We start from the raw sequence: 23,468 nt of genomic DNA on the forward strand, positions 1-23,468 counted from the left end.
GGACTTTTCTGCTTTAATTGATAAAAACAGTGCATTTTTAAATCAGTTTATATATACATGTACGTTTGAAACTGGATTGCCACATATGCATTAGAGTAGAATCTTAGGACATTTGAACTGCATATTACAGTCTCTTATGTTATTTCATCTTTCATAATAAAATGTGGGCGGGTCACATATGGGATAATATAAGATATAAATTTAAATTACGGTTTTGAACAAAAATTGAAATAATTGCCTAAAGTTATATTAATAATAAAAAAGCATTGATGTTTTATGGTATTCTGTATAAGCAACAAAACAGCAGCTGTTTGCATGCAGAATAAATTAGCATGGTTTAACTCGAAAAAAATAATGGTGTAATGATTAAAAAATTGAAGCCATGCAGGCCTAGAAGGTCCGGAGGTTTGAAGCTTGTTCGATATTAAAACTGTAAAAGATGGGTTTAGGTGCATTATCTTTTCTCATATTTGAAACCTAAGCTTGATCACAAAAGTTTGCTACAACTAACAGATTCATTAATACGTACTCCTTGTCCTCGGTGCTGAACAAAGGATCGGTTGACGAAATGAGCGACGAGTTTGACGTCTGAAGCACTAGCCTGTCAACAGTATTGGGGTTGTAAGTTCCTACACCCGCTTGCACATACATGACAATGGCGTTCGCTTCTAATAGTAGTTGACTATGATTGTCATTTTTCCTGTCGAAGCCGCAATCCAACTTCCTCCACCAATAAAAAGTTGCCGCCAGCCCTTGAAATAATCACTTTTTTGGAAGTTGCGTTAAACACAAAAATAAATCAATCAATAAGTTATGAACATAAATATATACTTCCGCTGTCACAATATAGCAGTTTACTTCAGTCTTAAGTCGCAGTACAAAGTAACAACAACACAGAAGTAGAACCAAGTTGAGACAGAGGTCAGGGTGTAGAAGATAAGGTACGAGATAGAGGTCAGGGTGTAGAAGATAAGGTACGAGATAGAGGTCAGGGTGTAGAAGATAAGGTACGAGATAGAGGTCAGGGTGTAGAAGATAAGGTACGAGATAGAGGTCAGGGTGTAGAAGATAAGGTACGAGATAAAGGTCAGGGTGTAGAAGATAAGGTACGAGATAGAGGTCAGGGTGTAGAAGATAAGGTACGAGATAGAGGTCAGGGTGTAGAAGATAAGGTACGAGATAGAGGTCAGGGTGTAGAAGATAAGGTACGAGATAGAGGTCAGGGTGTAGAAGATAAGGTACGAGATAGAGGTCAGGGTGTAGAAGAAAAGGTACGAGATAGAGGTCAGGGTATAGAAGATAAGGTACGAGATGTACGAGATAGAGGTCAGGGTGTAGAAGATAAGGTACGAGATAGAGGTCAGGGTGTAGAAGATAAGGTACGAGATAGAGGTCAGGGTGTAGAAGATAAGGTACGAGATAGAGGTCAGGGTGTAGAAGATAAGGTACGAGATAGAGGTCAGGGTGTAGAAGATAAGGTACGAGATAGAGGTCAGGGTGTAGAAGATAAGGTACGAGATAGAGGTCAGGGTGTAGAAGATAAGGTACGAGATAGAGGTCAGGGTGTAGAAGATAAGGTACGAGATAGAGGTCAGGGTGTAGAAGATAAGGTACGAGATAGAGGCCAGGGTGTAGAAGATAAGGTACGAGATAGATGCCAGGGTGTAGAAGATAAGGTACGAGATAGAGGTCAGGGTGTAGAAGGTAAGGTACGAGATAGATGCCAGGGTGTAGAAGATAAGGTACGAGATAGAGGTCAGGGTGTAGAAGATAAGGTACGAGATAAAGGTCAGGGTGTAGAAGATAAGGTACGAGATAGAGGTCAGGGCGTAGAAGATAAGGTACGAGATAGATGTCAGGGCGTAAACGATAAGGTACGAGATAGAGGTCAGGGTGTAGAAGATAAGGTACGAGATAGAGGTCAGGGTGTAGAAGATAAGGTACGAGATAGATGTCAGGGTGTAGAAGATAAGGTACGAGATAGAGGTCAGGGTGTAGAAGATAAGGTACGAGATAGAGGTCAGGGTGTAGAAGATAAGGTACGAGATAGAGGTCAGGGCGTAGAAGATAAGGTACGAGATAGATGTCAGGGTATAGAAGATAAGGTACGAGATAGATGTCAGGGTGTAGAAGATAAGGTACGAGATAGATGTCAGGGTATAGAAGATAAGGTACGAGATAGAGGTCAGGGCGTAGAAGATAAGGTACGAGATAGATGTCAGTACAGAGACTGATATCGTAAACATTTGGTTTCCTTGAAATGACACAGTAAATTTAAATATGCACTTGAAATATGCAAAGAACGAAATTTCCCATTTGTCAATGATCTGGAATCGGACCAAAACATCAAAACGATAAAAAAAAAATCATTACGATTGTTTTATTAATTGATGCTTAATGTACGGCAGCAAGTATTACATACATACTCCGTACTATTACATTAAAAAAAATATAAATATACGCTTCTTTTACCTACCCGACTGGAATATGGATGGCGTTCACTTACCTTATTTACACAACAAACAAAGGATACTTTTAAAACATATTCATACCATTCGCCAGTCTATTCCGAGATTACTCTGACGTCCAACGGCTGTTTTGGCAGACAAGCTTGGGCCAGCTGTTGGACGTCAAAGTAATCTCGGACTAACACCAGTCATGTTACGAGAATTTTCCTGAACTGACCTCAATTTTGCGCCAAACAACCTTATGCTGTTTCACGGTGAAATGTGTAACCAAATGGTAATTGTTTAAGTTGTGGTCAACATGGTCTCAATGCAGCAACGAATAGTTTCTGAGACAGGGACTTTGTTTTGTCAAGATAACCATGTTAAACAGTTTGCACATGTTTGACATACAGTTTGTGGTTAAGAATAGATATTTTCTTAAGATTTGAAGCCAGCAGCAAATTAACATTAAGCTTATATAAGATGTTAAATAACTTAAAGAGAGACAGAATGACGCGTAGTTCCAACGTCTCTACCTTATCCCCAGCAATCTTAGATGAAGTCTATTTGTACGAAAAGACAATTAAATCAGTCAGACATTGCCCAAGATTAGCGCGCCCTTTGGGTATAGAAAGACACAGAGACGTTAGTATTTTGAACCTTTCATGTGTTCTTTTGATTTATCATTTGGCATTGAAGTAATAACGGTAAAATGATATAACAATTAATAAAAACAAGTAGACATGTCAAATGAAATTAAAACTGGCATTATTATTATACAGATGGGACACCTTTTCAAGTTTGTTTTGAAAAGCTATGATATCATACTATAAACAATATTTTTTTTTCCAAACCTGCGAAAGATAATCAGACATGCAAAATTTGCCAGACTAATTGTTTTAAAGTTAAAATTTCGTTTTCTGTATTTGATCAATTTGCTAAGAGAAACTGATAGTCTGTTATAGTCTGGTTTTATTTCCTGAAGGTAAAGCAGAATTCGTGTTTGTTAATAAATCGTTTGTCGTGACACAAAACTTCACACATCAGTTTTCTTTGAGCCTCAATGTTACGAGGTCATTCGTACATTTGGTCGTAGCAAGGGGTATGCCTATTATAGTAATTCAAAGTTCGGAAGGTGGTTGCAAAAATACGAAGAAAGAAAATTAACAAACGTAACATTAGTTTTATACAGAATATTTTTTTCTAATTCAGATCACTTATATCAAATTAAGTGTCTTGAACATTGAAAAATATAACATTGATGCTACAATTTGTATAAATTAATTAGTTTAAATTAAATTTCAAAGTGCATAAAAGTCCGATGAATAGAAATAATTTCTTCATTCAACAGCTTTATTTCGAATGATTAAAGATTCTTTTAAAATAAAACCGGAATTACTTCAAAAGCAATAAATTGATTTCAAAATATCTGTCAACTCTCATTTAAAAAAAAATAAACAAAAAAAGACAATTTCAGTTAGTATCGGCTTATAGTTTTTAACTTGTAACCTTGTTTGGCAAGGTGTGCTGGTGGTTGTACCACATGATTGTAAATGCGTCTAGTGTGGTAGGAAGCCATAGGCTTTTATCACCGTTGGCTAGCCTGCTTACAGGTGAAAAAGAAAGCCGAGTGAGTAAGTCTTTCTGCAAGTACATAGCCTCTGCACTATTCAAGACTTCTGCAATGCCTCCCCGCGACAGCACATGGTAACTAGGGTCTTGCATCCTAGGCATAATTGGAGCAGCAAGGGCCCCAGAGATGCAGTGTGTAGGCCCACCGGCGTGTGGATATGCCCTCGCACTCATCAACCTTGCCCCAGCTATGGGTAAATAGTTGGTCAGATGAAGATCATAGCTCTGTTAAGCAATTCATCTAAGAGAAGGACAACTTGATACACAACCGATGGATAGATGGGAATCATAAGCTTTGGTTAGCAGCTTATCTAGAGGAAGGAAACCTTGATTAATAAATCCCTGGCCCTCCTGGTAAGGGGGTTTGGCGTCAGGCTAATCACATTACCCTGTAAAAAAAGCTGATTACAGAAACTAATGCAGTCGTTAAACATGCTCAATATTGCTTGCCCTTCTAGGGTTGGAGCAGAAGTTGTTTTTAATGCAACTGACCGCCATGAGATGCAGAGAATGACGTCTTATAAACCGATACTACTGTTTTCGCCCCAAAAAGTCACTAAAGTTGCGCAATGAAATGTACGCACAATGTATGAATGTTAATGTGCTCAGATAGCAAAGGAGATGAGACATTATGATATAAACATACTTGGCATAAGTGAAGCAAGATTGAACCAAAGTGGAGTTTCGACACTGGTAACAGGTGAGGAGATAATATACTCGGGAAACCCAAATGAAAATGATTACCACACCAAAGGAGTAGCAATAACGCTTTAAAACATATAAAAAAAGAGCCTGATGGAATGGTAACCAGTAAGTGAGAGAATAATGTGGGTGAGATTAAAAGCTAAGTGCCAAAACATAACTATCATACAGTGTTATGCACCAACCAATGATGCCGAAGATGATGTAAAGGAATGTTTTTATGAACAACTACAACATGTAGGACAGAGAGAAAACTGTAGGAGAACATGGTGTTGGAGAAATAAATGAGAATGGAGAAAAGCTATGTGAGAATTGGAGAGGCATAACACTTCTATCGGGAGCTAGTAAAATACTGTGCAGAATTATACTCAGCCGAATTAAAGATGCAATTGATCAGGTACAAAGAGAAGAACAAGCAGGTTTCAGATCAAACAGAAGCTGCACTGACCAAATATCAACACTACGTACCATCATTGAACAATCGATAGAAAGGCAATCATCCCTCTACATCAACTTTGTCAATGTTGAAAGGGCATTCGATAGTGTCAACAGAGAAGGGCTGTGGCAACTGCTAAGGCATTATGGCATACCAACAAAAATTGTGAACATGATCAAGGCGTTGTATGAGGATTTCACAGTACAGGTGATACATGAACCATCATTCACCAATCCTTTCAATGTAAATACTGGTGTGAAACAAGGCTGCCTACTCTCCCCTACACTATTCTTGATAGCTATAGACTGAGTAAACAGCAAGCACTAGACACTACACTAAGAGGTAAACAGTGGAACTTCGCACAAAGGCTAAAAGACCTAGATGATCTGGCTCTGTTATCTCATCGTTTGAGAGACAAAACTACCTCCATGAAACAGAAAAAAAAATACAAAAATCAACATCAAGAAGACAAAAATTATGAAAGTAAAGACCAGAAAAGGAGGAACGGTATCAATTGAAGGGGAAGATATTGAAGATATTGAAGAAGTAGATCAGTTTACTTATTTAGGAAGCATCATGGATAGAACTGGGGGGACAGATGCAGACATCAGGACAAGAATAAGTAAAGCTGACAAGCTTTTGCTATGCTGAAGCCAGTTTGGAAATCAACAGTATTTCCAGAAAACACCAAAATTCGAATTTTCAACACGAATGTAAAATCAGTCCTTTTCTGTGGTGCAGAGACCTAGAGACTTACAGCAGGGGTTCAACAACCAATCCAGGTTTTTTTTTTATCAACAAACGCCTGCGCCAAATTTGTAAATTTTGGTGGCCAGAAACAAAGTAACAAATGCTTATGGGAAAGAACCAATCAGGAACCAGCAATTAAACAGCTAAAGAGGAGAACTTGGCAATGCATTGGGCACACTTTGAGGAAACCTGTAGGTACCATCACTAGACAGGCATTTGAATGGAACCCCCAAGGACATCGGAGACCAGGAAGACCATTTCACAGCTGGAGAAGACCAAGGTACAAGGAGCTGGAGGAAATTGGATATACCTGGAGTGAAGCAAAAAGGATAGCCCAAAATAGAGTAAGTGGAAAGCGACTGTAGCAGCCCTTTGTTCCACAAGGAACGAAGAGGATTAAGTAAAGTAAGTTGTTTGGCAAGGCTGTCGAGAATAATGTCAAGATTTCTGTGAGTTGATTGAGAGAGAAAAAAAACACGTTAAATAATCACATACCGGTCCGAAGCGCTTTTCTGGATAAACATTCGTCAGGAACACTCTAAGCTGAAAACTAGTATTTGAAAGCCTATAAAGTACAACTGTATAAGAACCGAAACAGTTGAAGAGCTATATGACAAAAAAAAAGAACTAAAAAAGTCAGATCCATCTTAGGTCAAATTTGCCAGCGGGAATTGAAACCTTAGTCTTTTCATAATTTACAAATTTACAAACAGACAATGGTAAAAAGATTTGTTACAAATCATATCTGTACCTTAGAACTGACGACTGAGCCGATAATACCCTCGGGGACTGACAGTTCACCTGCAGAGGTATCGACGCAGTGCTGTGTTACAAAAATCTTACTACTTAGAAATACTTTCTTGATCTAATTATTTACGTATCTTGCATGTTGCTTTTAAAGACTGTTTAGCTTAACTTAAAATAAGGTTTGTTGTGATTTGATGCCGATTCCTATCCGCTGTCAGTTCTCTACAAGAACAGTAATTGTGGACCAACGGCGTTGGTAGGCTATGTTATGTATTTATACAATATGATGAACCTGGTAAAGAATTCAAAGACGATCCATTTACACTTACTGTTCTTTTGAACTCATGCTTAAAGGTAATCAATTAAGCATTGAAGTGTTTTTCTTAGACAACGTTTAACGTCTTATACTAAATCTACCCAGGAGGTGTACTGATTGACATTTTCGTCTGGGTGAGCATGGTTTATATATTAGTTTGAATAAGCTGTGATCTATCTTTCAGTACTTAGGAGTAAAATAAACTTAGAACAAAAATAACGAATCTAGCCTATTCAGCTATTTTTAACATTGTGTTCATATGTCGAGTAGTAACAGCACTCTACCGTGTTATTGGAAAGGTTGAGTTCTCTAAACAATACTACATGCAAGACCCGCCACATAAAAGTAAACCATTATAGGTCAAGGTACGGCCTTCAACGCGGAGTCTTGGCTCACACAGAACAGCAAGCTATAAAGGGCCCCAAAAATTACTAGTGTAAAACCATTCAAACGGGAAAACCAACGGTCTAATCTATATAAAAACGAGAAACAAGAAACACGAATAAACTACATAAACAGACGACAACTACTGTACATTCGATTCCTGACTTAGGACAGGTGCAAACATTTGCAGCGGGATTAAACGTTTTAATGGTACCAAACCTTCTTTATTGATGACATTGTCAGTTAACTTAGTATATTGGTATTGCCCTTTTGTGACAAGTATTTCCATGTGTTACTATAATAGAAAGAGACACTTTGAAAGGCCGTGGAAAATGCCACACAAAGCAGGATCTACAAATAAGTTAATGTTGCTGAAATCATTGTTTACTCTTTAACTGAGTTAGTGCCCTTATATGTCAATTCAACCAATGTATGCATTCCTATTATCTTGAATAGGCATACATATAGGTAGTCTGTACAATGTTGGAAAGTATTCATTGGGGAAGATGCACATAGACCTTGGTGACCTCTATTTTTTTAATACAAGTCATACGAACTAAACATTTCATGGCAAACAGTTACAGTTATCAGCATAGTCATATACAAACTTATCAACAAAAGATGAAATAATAAAATAACATCAAATAAATATAAAGTCAAGAATAAGGAACACAAATGAAGGAATCTACGGAATAATCCAAAATGTTGTCGCCCTTTACTCGTAACATTTTGTGGGGTTGATTTTATATCACAAGTTTTGATCAATGTAGAGGTTGTGACGAAATATTTTCCCCACTGGTACCACGAACAAGTCAAGTAACGGATGCACGCACTATTTTTTTCCCGCAACAATTCATCGACAGAAAATTTAAATTACATAATTGGAGGCGCGAGCACTACGTAAACCTTCCAAATTTTTAGTAAATTTCCCCTACTATATGTGACCGGCTATAAACACAAATGAAATAAGGAATTTGGAAGTTTTTTTCATCAATCGTTGTCGCAGTTTTCAAGAGAGATAAAACTACTATTAGATTACAAATGGTTAAGTGTTAAGCTCCTTATTGTTACATACAATATGCTGGTATTTGAGTATTGTGATTTTAAAATCTACTATTTCAACCAAAATGAGGTAAACAAGTATGCTTAATTAACTTGTTTACACTTAATTTAACATACAAAGATATCCTTCCAGCTTAGTAAATTTTCGGTTAATTAAAAAGTGATGCGATATGTAAGCTGAACAATATCCACCCATCCTCATGTATGCTAAGTAGTATTCCAAATAAAGACTTTTTTAAATGACACTATTGTTTAGTGTCAATAACTTTGTATTTAAGAATGTTTATAACTTTTCGAATCTAAAGTTTACATATTTTTTTTCAGTTTTGTTGTTTGTTGCACTTATTTTTGCACAATCCTTTAACTTAGTGCAATAGAAATAAACCAGCTAATTGAAAAGTTAGTCAGGTAGTTCAACTTTATATCGTATAAGCCCAAAGAAGCAAATATGGATTGATTGTTTTAACGCGCCTTTCAGCACGGACTATTATATTTTTAAATGGTGTAAAAAGCCGGAGTGTTCGGAATGAATCAATGAAACAAGAATACTTCAGCGAAACAGATATTTTTCACACATTTACAACCATTTAGAGTCATTTTCATTACAGCGTAGATAACCGCAATACTTATGTTGGAAATAATACTGAACCATTTACCTTTAACTTGTTAACTCAAGGTTTGCCATCGAAGGGGTGTACAATATGCGCTTCCATACATCGGCTATCTGTTACAGTTATTTTACGCTCACTCAATTTGTCAGAGACCTTCCAATTGAGATTTAAATAGAAGAAAAGAGTTAAGTAGATGCAGGTGCAACATGTAAATCAACACACAAGGTTTAGTCCTCTGCTAGTATTCGTAGTAGTTGATTTATGCGTTTAGAACCTTTGGCGACCCGACGGTTCAAATGTCTATAGCACTAACTGTATGACAAGTGGGCATTACAGACGAACGTTCACCTAATCTGACCCAGTCAATTGATAACCTGAGCGCGTCAAGAAATGGTAATGTCTACACTGTTAGGAAAATGATTCTAAAATTCATCTTTGTTCAAAACATTTATGGGGTCAAGCCTTTGCTTATATTTGAAGACCAAAAACAATGTTTGATAAAGTACTTAAAAAATCATGTATAGTATATAAAGACATTTTAATTTAAACTTTCCTGTGTATAAAAATATCTGATATTAACTTATTTTCATACGTAAAATCCTTTGACATATCCCATTTTACTCGATTCAATAGCGCGGTTAAATACCATCGAACAAGATCTCAAGAAATATGAACACAACACGTCAATGTAACACAACAACAAGGAAAGAGTCATTCTACTGGAGGACCATCAAGGATTGGAATGCTTTACCCTCTTCAATAACATCTGTCAGCAGTCTTGAATCTTCCAAGAGGCTCCTGACTAACAAATAAATTGTCACCTGTTTTTAATCACCACTTTTAAATATTTGTAAAGCACCCTTTTTACATTGCAATTATCGTTGACTGGTAACCGATCTATTAATACGCGGACAAGTTATCCAGTGCATAATAAGTATAGATTATTACATGGCATTTTTCATATCATACCCTTTATCGGCCCTAGGTCATGATATATATATCAGCCCAAGAGCCGCAGGCTCGAGGGATGTCATAGTTCACCAGTGTAACATACACTAGCTTTAGTTTTAATTTGTCGTTTAATTGATTAATTTCAATTAAGTGAACAAAAAACTGAATTTATTCCAGGGGTGGTGGTGGATTGTGGTAAGTCGAGGATGATATCATGACCGAGGGCCGATAAAGGGTATGATATGAAAAATGACATGTATTTATCTTTTTATCATATACTTCAACAGAAGAAATACTGACAAAACCATTAAAATTTTGTTTTTCTTTGATAATTTATAATTAACCAAATACAAATGTCTGAACTTTAATTGTTGTTATTAAACTATATAACAAGCATCAGGATGACATACGTGTATGAAAACAATTACATGACTTGTATATTCATGATATTAATGTTCTTAGTTGGAAAAATTAATTGTCACATTTCCTGTAATAGTTGCCCCTGCGAACATATGCATTGCTTTTCCTTTGTGATTTTCATGTACTATTTCTGGCATTTTATTTATTCCTGTAGTTGTTGTTGCTGAAACTGGTTTAGTATTAGATTCGAAATTTGAAATGTCTTTCAATACAAAAGAAAGTTCGGCTTCTTGGGAAGCAGACAAAAGTTCTGCATCATCATCTGATGGTATATCATTGTTGTTATCATCCAAAGGCCTTGGGTTTTTATCCGAAGTTATTTTCCCTGTACCAATTTTACTCAAAATATTAGACATTTCCTTCTGTTGTTAAATTGATGCTGAGCTATAGGAGTTTATGGATTGAACATTTTTGGTCCACTCAGCTGCATTATGCGTGTATCTGGTATGTCCTCATGTACCAAGGCAGTGATAGTAGTTTTTCTGACACTATGATTAGTTTTTCTACCCTGAATACCACCGTCTTCACACATTTAAAAAAAAAAAAGAACTTAAAGTGTTCTTTCCTAAAGCTTGTCTTGAAAACCAGACACCGTCATCCTTAATTTGCCTGGAAAACCCCAAATAAAAGGGACAATCATCTGCAACCATATCTTCTGGTCTTCTTCTAAGAAACTGTTTATATGTCTGTATAGGACATCTAGGATAACCTGAAAGAAGATAAACAAAAAACTGAACTTTAAATGCAATAGACCCCTAAATGGCTAACAGATATTGCTATAAACAATAGTCCATGATTATACACGATATTAAAGAATTCATGAAATTTACACTGATTCTGTTAGTTGAATGGACTAGAATGAGACAATTAAGTTATGTAGACATAAAGGTTTTTTCCAACCATTCCAACAGTTGTGGTGTAAATTAAATCAGTTGTATTTTATGGTTGACATATTTATGTATATACATGTATGTAGATCATTGGCTTTTCAACGCATTGATATTTTACAATATCGATTATCTGTTTATTAAGGTCTTTCCTTTATCTATAAGGAAAAACCTTACTGTATTTCTTCTGATTATTATTCTTCTTGTTCCGCCAAACTTTGACAAAATTTCCCTCCGTAACCGTAAACCAAGTCGCTTTCATGTTCAAACTTTGTATTGGTTTCATGAATACCTATCCGGAACTCACCCTGTGAGTCGAAATATTTTGTCGGTTCGGAGTAATCCCTCCGAAACCAAAAAACCTTGTTATCGTTCCAACACCGTAACCGTAATAGGTAGAAAAAAAACGAAGGGTGAAATTTGTTCAGGACCAGACCCCGGTTCTTCGTTACATTTGGATCGAAAAGATTCAACGACTCATTGGTAGGGTTATGCCCCTATCAAAATTAACCGGTGTCGGTTGGCCACCAAAACTCAGAAACCGTAAGTCTTAGACACCTAGGATCTTCACCAATCATCATCAATTCATGTATCTTTAAAAAATACCTCAAGGTCAAATTTGTATGTTGACCTTGACCTTTGACCTAACACCTTGTTATGGGATAATCTCAGAAACCATTATAATTACAGAAGTTTTAAATAGTGGAAAATGTTTGGGTCATTATGGCGCAACTTTGTTACATTTTGACCAAAGAGATTTGACCTTTCTATAAGGGGCATAACCCCTGTTTTAGGTTTCTGAAAAGACAAAATCAGCTTTTACTATATAACCAAAGGTCCTAGACCCTTGGGGTCTTCAGTAATGGCATTGGGGACTAATGACCTTGACAAAGGTCAAAAGGTCAAAGGTCAAGGTCATGTCCAAAATAGCGAATTTAGTGTTTTTAACCTTATATAAAGGATTTTTAATGTGTTTTCGAGCTTTTTAAGGTTGACCTTGACCTCTTCAATACATTCTACGTCTGTTGGAACATGTATTTTACATTACAAAAGGAAAGACCTCTCAATTGTTCAAGAACAATTGACAGTTTAATTTTTTCTATTGTTGGTATTTTTCAGCTTCCTAAAAAAGTTTTAACACAACATGAGCGCAAGCTTGATAGGGTGTCCTCACACATTTTGACGTGGCTGCAAAAATTGGTTGACATATGTGTCTCTTCTCATTGGTTATTGTTCTATTAAGAATGCATTCTGGCATCACAATTTCATTTGAAAAGGCATGCAAAGTACAAATTCAAATGACATACGATAACATATGATCTGACCATATACATGTACATGTATGAGGGTAGTAATGGTGGTACCTTATTGAAGTATTCTTGCCAAAGCCAAATGAAGATTAATAAACGGTAATTTTTAGGCATATGACGATAAAATGTAAACTTTTTTTCAGACGATAAAAAAATCAGCTGAATTTGACAAATCATACTACCGGTATTTGTTTTCCAACAATAACAGTAATGATAATTATTTGAGACATCTGTCAAATCACCTTAAGGATATTTTGAATAATCACAGTTAAATTTTAACCAATTTGAAGCCAACAGTAGCCGAGAATGACTGTTTGACACCTGTGTCCTCAGTGGGGGGAATTTTAAGGGATCTATACGAAGAAAACCTAATCATCTGTTCATCGTTCTGTAACTGGCTTTTCACCTCCATAACTTGGCCTATGACATTTTTTACAGACGAAAGTCAGCTTGATATTAACTTCTCCTCACACACATGTATATTATCAGATTATCTACACATGAATATCATATAATATTTGCCAGTGAACCGTTATGAAAATTTTTAGCTAGTGAGTCCAGCTAATGAGCTAAAATGAATCAAACTGTGTGCTCAGTCAGAGTTGGTGATATTTTAAGGTATCTTTACAAAGAAAACCTGCAAATATCAGGGGCTGATCCAGAACTTTCCATAAAGGGGTGGGGGCTCTGACTGACCAGAGGGTTGCCCACTCCCGTCATGCTTCTATGATTTCATATATAATCAACTTAACTGTTCCCACTCCCTGGGTCTGTCTATGCATGCAGCTGTTTATCGTTCTGCGAAATAGTAATAATACTGGCTTTTTTCCCCTCCCTTATTTGGCCCTAGACAGTTGCTTATCTGTTCATCTTTCTATCACTGGCATTTTTTTACTATAGATTTCATGAGTACAAACCTGACCTAAAAACCCATGTTCTATTGACTCTTTTGGATCCGTGATGTCTATTTTGAATTCGAGATGGCGGGATTTGATATTTTTTCAATTCGTGACTTCGGGATTTCATGTTTTTAATTTTAGGATTTCGGGATCAGGACTTATTTAGACTTACTTTCTGACATGTCTGATACTATATAAAAATCACAACTCAGAACAGGAACAATGACACTATGTCTAATTTACTTCGACTACTGATCAGCTGATATGCAAAGCTAAAAACAGACACATATTAAAATAACAAAAAATAGTGATTGAAAGATTGATTGCACAAATGCATAATTCAGACACGTGTTACATGAGGAGCCGGTTTGTTTACAAATAATAATGTCACGTGTAAGCGCACTGACGTCACAATTGCATTGATCTTGCAATACACTACAGTTCATGCAAACATGTAACGTGAATGTGATTGATTATCAAATAATACAGAATTACTGCACATGCAGTTTTAGAAGAAATTAGTTCATCAAATAGATTTTGACACGAATAGGTCGGGTTGACATTTCTGTCATCGGAGATAATATTGAGATAAATAAGATTAAACTGACCGTCAAAAATGTCTAGAGAAGCACATCTCGAGAACATTATAATTAATAAGCCATATTTATCAAAATTACTCTATATTAACAAACCATACCTGCCAACTGTCACTATTTGCGGGGGATTTCCCCCATGGAGGCTCCCATATTGAAATTTTGAAAGAGCAATTTTGTCCACAATTTAAACAAAACAATTATTTTTACAATGACTTTAGGCTTAAAAAAGTATCAAGAAACCAAAAAACAACATTAAAATGTATTTGCAGGCCCCTTTGAAGGTTTTTTTTAGGACTATGACAGCCATCTTGCACGCAAAACCCCCATGGGCATTTTGAAAAGTTGGCAGGTATGATAAACCCTAAGTGAAATTTCACAATGATAACGATAAATAATTTTGATGATGGCGATGAAGCTGGTTAAATTGGCGCTAAAAATATTCTTACTCAGGCCTATTGCTTTACGTAATAAAATTTGTATAGAAATAATTTGATTAAAGTTCAGCATAAAAAATGTGAATATGCAGAAGCATGACAATATATTACTGATAAAGTGTGTATTTATTTCTGTAAACGAAGTTGCCTCACTCCCTGACTGTATACTTCACTAAGGATTACATTTGAGCGCAGGGAGATCTCTATCTGTGAATCGGTTTATTAACCCCTTTGAACCCAGGGTCGAAGTTCAAGATGTTAACATATTAATGGAAATTTTAAGCGTTGCTTTTACCATTGAGGCCATCTATTTTTATGCGGGGTTTCACATATTTAAATCAGAATTATAGAAAAAATGGAATGTTGTTAGCAGAGTCAAAACAGAAAATAATGAACACTTGATTATTTTCAGCAATACATAAATTGGATTGAGGGGATATGTATTCACATTATTTGTAAAATTCTACTTATTCCTGTGAAGCGTGTGCTTTACATCGAGACTTGCTATGCTTTACATCGACGCCACAGTACTTCAACCAATCAGGGAATGTTTATTTGGGGCATTCGACCTATTTTAACTCAGATTTTGGCACATTTTAATCGAAATTATAGAAAAATGGAATATTGTTAGTACATAAAAAATAGAAAAAGATGAATACTTTTAGCCAAAGAAAATTTGGATGGGGTTCTGTGTATTCACATTATTTGTACAGCTCTCCTTACTGATGCCATATTTTGGAATTTCCGTGACCTAAATGGTTCGCGAAAATTAATATTTTTATATATAGTATAGTAATAAGTTTGTACTAGCATTTACCTTCAAGTATTTTATTTTAAACACAAAATGTACATTACATGTACTCGTTGTTTATGTCCTAAAATTATAAATAATGAAATAACCTAAATTATTTGTTTAAATAGTTATCGGAATTCCTATTCATGTAACATGCATACTTCATTTAAATGAAGTATTTTCTTTAAGGAGTCTACTGACGATTTCGGCAATGTTGACTTTTTCTATCTTGTTTTGTTGATCACTTTTGTTAAATAAGGTTTCTTATTATAGTTTTCAATAAGATAAACAAAAAACAAAAACCAAATCAACAAAAATCATCATAGACAATGAATAACTTCTACGGTATAAGAATTCTTTGATGTGAATGGACAATAGGAATATTTCGTCAATTTGAACATTTCTGCTCATTTAGATTTGTATATCTAAAGCAGTTTTTCGCCCCTCTTTCAATATAGAAAAAAAAACTTGCATTTACCTCCTAAGTTCTATTTAAGACTCTGTCGGTCATGGGTGTTGGCAGGTGGGATCAGCGGATATAGATTTTTTTACTAATTTTTTCAATGATGACTGTGGCAAAGTTTTATTCCAATTAGTTCAAAAATATTTATTTATAGTGGATTTGGAAACAAGTTATTGCAACTTATATTAATCCCTTTCCATTTTGCGGGTGCGAGTGCTGCCTTGTAGCGGCATTAGCCTACTCTTTTTTGAAATCTACAATGGTGTCTTTTACGTGCAAGAGATATGGCTCTCTCTCTTAACACGGGTCAGCCATTTATCGTCCCAATCCGACGGGCTATCATCGTTTCTCAAGACGATACTCGTAAATGGTGTCAAGGGAGAGCCGAAAATGCAGTCCCTGAAATTTTCTCCTCGGAACGGGGATCGAACCAGGAACCTTTGTGTTAGTAGTCCGATCCACTAACCACTTCACCACGGCTATTCCAATTGGCAAAAATGTTTCAGAGGAGATTTTTGTAAAAGAAAAACAAAAATCCAGACGATTGATTCAATGACGGCTAACGTTTTAGTGATGAGAATAGCTCAATTTATTCGTCGGGTCAGGTGAAATATTAAGACATTCTGCGTTATCAGATAGGTCATATTTACATTAGGTAACACTAAAAGTCATGTCAAAATTAGTTTTTATATATAAATCATTGTCCGTCATTTTAAATTCATCTACCTAGGCTTTGCGGACCATCATAATTGTTTCTTTCAGTGAGTAGTCATGACCCTTCCAGTGATTCCATTCGATGCCATCAGCACAAGATTTATGCTTCCCTTTCAGATAGAGACCATTCAGGTTGCTATGGTGACATGCTTGATACCACCAGGCTCCCTTGAACTCCACTGCACATAATTTGCCATATTTGTCGTTATCTTTATCTTTTGTGGAGAATTTTTGTCTGTTTTGAACAGCCATCGTAAATTAAAATTTAAAATGAAATATTGTTTTTATGATATTTAAATATATTCCGTACTTTTGGGGATACGGTACTAACGGAAGATCTTTTAAATTAATTATTTCTGTGCCACATCTTATTACCATGTAAGTGACCATTTATATAAAACAATCTTTAAGCAAGCATTTAATTTTAAAACAGAGTAGCCAACCTCCTTTAAAAATAGGAATATTGATGTTTATGAAAAAAAAAAATAGATGACTTGAGAACAGTTAAATAATATAAGTATATCAAGTTAATAAGAAGAATCCAAAGGGCATTAATAGCTTTTCGAGTACTAGGAAAGTATAGTAGTTGATCATGGACTGGTGAAACTCACAAGTTAAACTATCTCTATATATATTTTTTAAATGTAGAACTATTCATTACCCAACCAGTATTCTTCACTCTTGTTACCAAATCCTTTTTTATAAGTGTCACAGTCTCTATAGAAGTCGGTCTTTCCGTTCATTCTACGTTGAAAAACTTGAAAATAACAAACGTAAAATTATTTACAGAAAGACGTGCGATTCATTTAACAACACAATGGAAAATGTATAAGCATTCAATTATTAAAAAAATGTGTTGTTTGGGATAACGGAAAAAACTACAATAATAATACTAATGAAGGTGATAGTTATAACAATAATTAAAAAAAAAGATGAGAACAATTGTTATTATAAGAATAATATTGATAATAACAATGAAAAACAAGATTTAAAAAAAAGAGAAGGAGGGGGATAATTTGACTCTTAGTTTAAAATATACATAAGTTTGGGGTAATAGTTTTAGAACTATTTTGAATACATTTTATTCCTTTGACACTCACAGTCCAGCCCCCACCATGTTTTCCCTTTCACAGAAAATCTTGAATCCAGAAGTTTTAAGAGGGGGAGATCTTGTAAATTCCACTTTTACACGTTGATTTGTTCAGGTCACCGCAATCAGCAGGTCTTTTGACTGGAAATATATACAAAAAAATCTATGGATGTGTTTAAATGCTATTGTCGTTTTATCTATATTTCTTGATGCATAAATTATCATGGTGAACCAGGTTATTATGTCACCCGATCGACAATGTCGGGTGACATATTGTTTTTCCTCCGTTTCTTTGTTATTATGGCACTCTAAACGGAGTTTGGGTGACATATTGTTATTCTACGTTTCTTTTTTTCTTATTATTATTATGTCACCCGATCGACAATGTCGGGTGACATATTGCTTTTCCTCTGTTTCTTTTTCTGTATTATTATTATACTTCCACCTATTTTGTTCGGCATGTTTTTTGGAGTGAAATGGAACCAATCTTAATGATAGTTCACTATAAGGTGGAACAAAAAATTTCGGGGTGCAGGTGGGTCTAAGACCATAAAAAATGGCTGCCGTTTCCATGGAAACAGAATAATTGTGAAAAATTCCAGTTTTTGGTTTTGGTGAATAATTTGGAGATGCTTAAACTCAGAATCATCATATTTTGATACAATGTAGGTGCCAGCCATATACTGGTTTTGGATGATTTTGGCAATCATTGGAACTGCTATGTTGCCATGGAAACTGCACCAAAAATTTCAAAAATATCAAAATGCTCCAAATTTTTTGAAACTTCATGGAAACGATGAGCAACATTGGTAGATGTGAAATTTGGCGTTGGAATTTCAAAAATGTCTGCCGTTACCATGGAAACAGATCATAAGTGTCAAAATGCTCTAAAAACTTCAGGGTTTGGTGAATAATTTTGATATGCTTGAACTTGAAATCAACAAATTTTTACACAATATAGTTATCCACTATATACAGGTTTTGATTGATTTTGAAAATCATTGGAACTACTCTGTTACCATGGATACAGGATCAAATATCTCAAAAATTTCAAAATGCTCCAAAATTGATGAAACTTAATATGATAGTTGACTGGCAAGTCTGGATAAGACTTTTGACTTTGGAATTTCCAAAATGGCCACCGTTGCCATGGAAACTGCAAAAAAGTCAAAATTTCTCAAAATGCTTTGAACTAAATGAAACTTGATATTATTGTTAACTGGCAAGTACAGATGAGACTTTTGACTTTGAAATTTTTAAAATGGCTGCCGTTGCCATGGAAACAGCAGAAATGTGAATTTTTTTTAAATGCTCTGAATGTACTGAAAATTTACAGAAAGATGTATTGCCATGAATATATGTGCATTCACTGTTAAACCATTTTGAAATGGCTGCCGGTTAGTGGCAATAGGGGAAGGGTGACATCCGCTATTGCTTGCAATGGCAATTCTAGTTTTATTTATTCTTCCACACATTTTGTCCATGCTATTTCTCAGAATCGGCTTGAACAATATTGATGGAACTATACCATAATGTAGACTACTATATGAAATTGTGCAATCGGGGTATGGCATCATCAAGATGGCTGCCGTTGCCATGGAAACTAATAAAATGTGAAAAAAATGCAATTTCTAAATCTTTCATTATAAGACCTAGCTGGATGAAATTTTATGGTAATGTTCCTTGGTATGCCTAGATGTTGTGACAATATTAGGAAATTCCAAAATGGCCGTCATTGTCATGGAAACAGGGCGAAAGTTTAACATTGGCTCTATGGGAAAACATATTGAAGCTGCATTTCCTGCAAGAATATTAGATAAAACCTTCTACAACTTAATGGATATGTTACATGGCATGTCCCAAAGTGGCACCTGTCTTTGGAATTTTGAAAATGGTAACCGTTACCATGGAAATAGCAAAAATTTCAAAAATTTCAAAATGCTCCAAAATTGACGAAACTTTACAAAAATGTTAATTAGCATGTGTGATGTTATCTTTGAATTTGGATTTTTCAAAATGGCTGCCGCTCACCTGGCAATGGGGGAAGGGTGCCATCCGTTATTGCTAGCAATTACAAATCTAGTTATTATTCTTATTCTTCCAATGATTTTTGTCCGGCAGCTTTTTTGGAGACAATGGAACCTGACTCTTGATGATAGTGAACTATAATGAGGAACAAAAAATTTCGGGTTGCAGTAGATCTTAAGACCATTAAAAATGGCTGCCGTTACCTTGGAATCGGAACAATTGTGAAAAATTCCACTTTTTGGTTTTGGAGAATTATTTGGAGATGCTTTCACTTAGAATCATTATATTTTGATACAATGTAGGTGCCCACTATATACTTGTTTTGGATGATTTTTGGCATTCATTGGAACTACTATGTTGCCATGGATACAACACCAAAAATTTCAAAATTATCAAAATGATCAAAATTTGATGAAACTTCACAGTAACGATGAGCAACATTGGCAGATGTGCAATTTGGCGTTGGAATTTCGAAAATGTCTTGTGTTACCATTCAAACAAGGCAAAAATGGTCAAAACGCTTAAAAAACCTTAAAAAGTGGCATTTACTTTCTTAAAATAGTAGGTCAAATCCATTGAAACTCTGATGGTATGTTCCCTCCCATGTACCAATGTGGTATCTGCCATTAGAAATTTGGAATGGTCTGTGTCATAGAAACCAGCCAAAATGTCAAAAATTTCCAAAATTTCAAAATGCTCCAAAAGTAATGAAACTTACTATGATTGTTGACTGTCAGGTCTGCATGAAACTTTTGAAGTTGGAATTTCCAAAATGGCTACCGTTGCCATGGAAACTACAGAAATGTCAAATATTTTCAAAATGCTCCAAACTTAATGAAATTTGATATTATTGTTAACTGGCATGTACAGATTAGACTTTTGACTTTGGAATTTCCAAAATGGCTGCCGTTGCCATGGAAACAGTAGAAATGTGAAACTTTTCACAATCCTCTAAATGTACTGAAAATTTACAAAAAGATATATTGCAATTCATAGATCTGCATTCACGGTTTAATTATTTTGAAATGGCCGCCGCTTAGTGGCAATAGGGGAAGGGTGACATCCGCTATTGCTTGCAATGGCAATTCTAGTTAAAATTGATACTTTATAATTTGATATAATCAAACAAACGACGCACAGATTTATTCAAAAACCTTTGTTTACCGTTGAACAAAAATGGAAACTTTTTTTCAAATTTCCATGCGTCAAAGGCGTTTTTCTGGATTAACCTGGATTTATCGGGAACGCTCAAAGCCAAATACTTAAAATGAGCAGCTTATACAGTAGATAGGTAACTGCTTTTCAAGATGAGTTGCTGATGTTTGATGTCTATATTCTTATTTTTCTGACATAAAGACTTTAGAAGAACCCATGTATGTATAGAAATAATTGATACAAGCTATACTTTATTGTAGTTTAAACATGTGTAGGCATTATATTCGTGATTATTTTGGTCCGAGCGATAGTGAGGGCTAAAATAACACGAATATGAGCCTACCCATGTTAAAACTATAATAAAGTATGATAGCTTGCATCAATTATTTCGATTCTGATTAGGACAATTAAGGTTATTTCTATGTCCGATGTGTATCAGCGTAGACCGTTAGTGTAGGCTCTTCCATAAACCTCCCTTTTTTGTTTATAAACAAGCAAACGACTAGCAATGCGATTTTTCAGAAGGATGAGTTTTGAACAGCCAGCATGAACAGTTGTCGTATCTAGGTCAAATATTGCAACACATTACAGTCATGATAAATGAATTAGTAACAACATGTGCATCACTTAAGAGTTTGGAAGTGTTTTAAGTTCATGAAATATATAAAAATGAATTCCAATTTGATAAAATTCATTATTCTGCAGTAGTTAGTATACGCATGTGCAAACAAATTCTATTGGATTTAGAGTATGGGTTATTTATAAAGCGAAAGAAGCAAGTCATATTAGAATTTCTAACAAATCATCAATTATTTTTGCAATAAATTATCCAAAATTGAAATGGCTTTCCTACCTGTGCAAAAGGATGGGGTTTATCATCCTCATCTGCATCTACTATTTCTTCTAGTTTTTCTTTTACTGTTTTGCATGCACAATTGTCAGCGAGCAACTCAACGACTTTAGTCGCTGCTTCACCAGTTACAGCTACATCTATATATACAAAATAATTTGATTTCACGAATTATAACATCATAACGATAGTTTCTTACATAACAAATCTCATCAGTATTCATTTTGATATTTTGTTCTTCAAAATCAAGCCTTCATTTCAACTTTGTACGGTCAAAAATAGGAGAGAAAATTAAAACAATACGCTATAATTTTCATGCCTCCAAAGCGCTTTTCTAAATTTAGGAACGCTCAGTCATAGCTGCATATCTGAAAGCAAAGAATGCAAAATAACATTGCCTGTTGAATGGATATATGACCAAAAAGGACATAAAAAAAGAGCCAAATGTATCTACTTGGCCAAAAGACTGTTAACGGGGTTAAGCGAAAAAATTGTCAAGACTTCATTATTATCTTGTATTTGGTGCATTTCCCTTTTACACAGGGCTTTAATACACCCCAAATAGCAGGCTATAAAGGACCCCAAAATTATAAGCGTACACAATTCGAACAGGAAAACCAACGATCTAATTTATATATCATGTATATCCATACGGGAAAATACTAATGTACAACATCAACAAACGATAACTGCTGAACGACAGGCCCCTCAATCAATCAGGACAGCTGCATAAACATGCAGCGGCTATGAATAGTTTTGTTTCGCCAGCATACAATATAATTGCAGTTGAAGGCAAATGCTTCAGAAGTTCTTTGTACTTTATTCTAACAACGAACATTTTTTGATAGGGAATATAAGTAAGTGGGAAAGTAACCATTTTTTTTCTTCTTTACAGGTATTCCCGCTGTTATAAATTTATATCGGAGCACTCCCGCTTTAAATAAATAGGTTTCATGCTGAAACAAATATTCTCACAGATATTAACAAAGTGTGGTGGGGTGCTTTTATGTTTAAAATCGTTATATATAGGTTAGACTGTGATTTTAAAAACAAATGTTGATATCTTTTTATAATATTTACAAAAAAACGGTGCGGGAAATGGACATGATTACATTTCCGGATGCGGGAAGCTGGAATATAAAAAAATAAAAATTCTGTTTTGAAAAGAATAGGTGCTGGCGGGTCCGTCGAACAAGGAATCAAATTGGTGTGGCCTTAGTTTAAACAGTATTTATTCATAATTTTTTTTACAAGATTACACTAACTTTAAAGTATTACAATGTTATATGAAGTTTTAATCTTAATTAGCACATATTGGTGCATGACTTTTTAACATTGATTCATAAATAATATTACATTTAAAGTGTATTAAAAATGATTTATTAAAGCAGGAAAGTTCATAAAATGTCATTATAATTTCGTGGATAATAAAATTTCCAGAAACCGTCCAGGACCTCCTGAGTGCACTCAGGACATCATGTAAATAAACTCATCAAAGATACCAGGATTAAATTTTGTATTTAATAGATACTTTAGTGGGCGTTGAGGGTATGCATTCAATAAATAATTTGATTTTTTATCTAATAATTTTTGTTCTAGTTCTCCATTCAAAATAATTGTACACGATTCATCTGTGAATATACTAGCACAACACGACTTAACTGTACATCTTGACATATTGACCATGTTGACTCGTGAAAAAATATTCTATTACTAAACAATTAATTTTTTTTGGTGAGTTTACTAAAATTTGATGAGTGTTCAGTTAAATCTTAAGTGGAAAGGTTAATT

General features: G+C 35.0%; 1 protein-coding gene across 1 annotated transcript; it reads left to right on the top strand.

Moving 5' to 3' along the window:
• The first annotated feature begins 354 nt into the window (after positions 1-354).
• LOC139521353 (microtubule-associated protein 6-like) lies at positions 355-5,526 on the top strand. Its single transcript, XM_071314832.1, has 3 exons — positions 355-359; positions 920-2,204; positions 5,023-5,526. The coding sequence occupies exons 1-3, from the start codon at positions 355-357 to the stop codon at positions 5,524-5,526; spliced, it is 1,794 nt and encodes a 597-aa protein (XP_071170933.1).
• Positions 5,527-23,468: the final 17,942 nt, after the last annotated feature.

This window comes from Mytilus edulis, chromosome 4 (genome assembly GCF_963676685.1).
Source record: "Mytilus edulis chromosome 4, xbMytEdul2.2, whole genome shotgun sequence".
NCBI classification, from domain to species: Eukaryota; Metazoa; Mollusca; class Bivalvia; order Mytilida; family Mytilidae; genus Mytilus; species Mytilus edulis.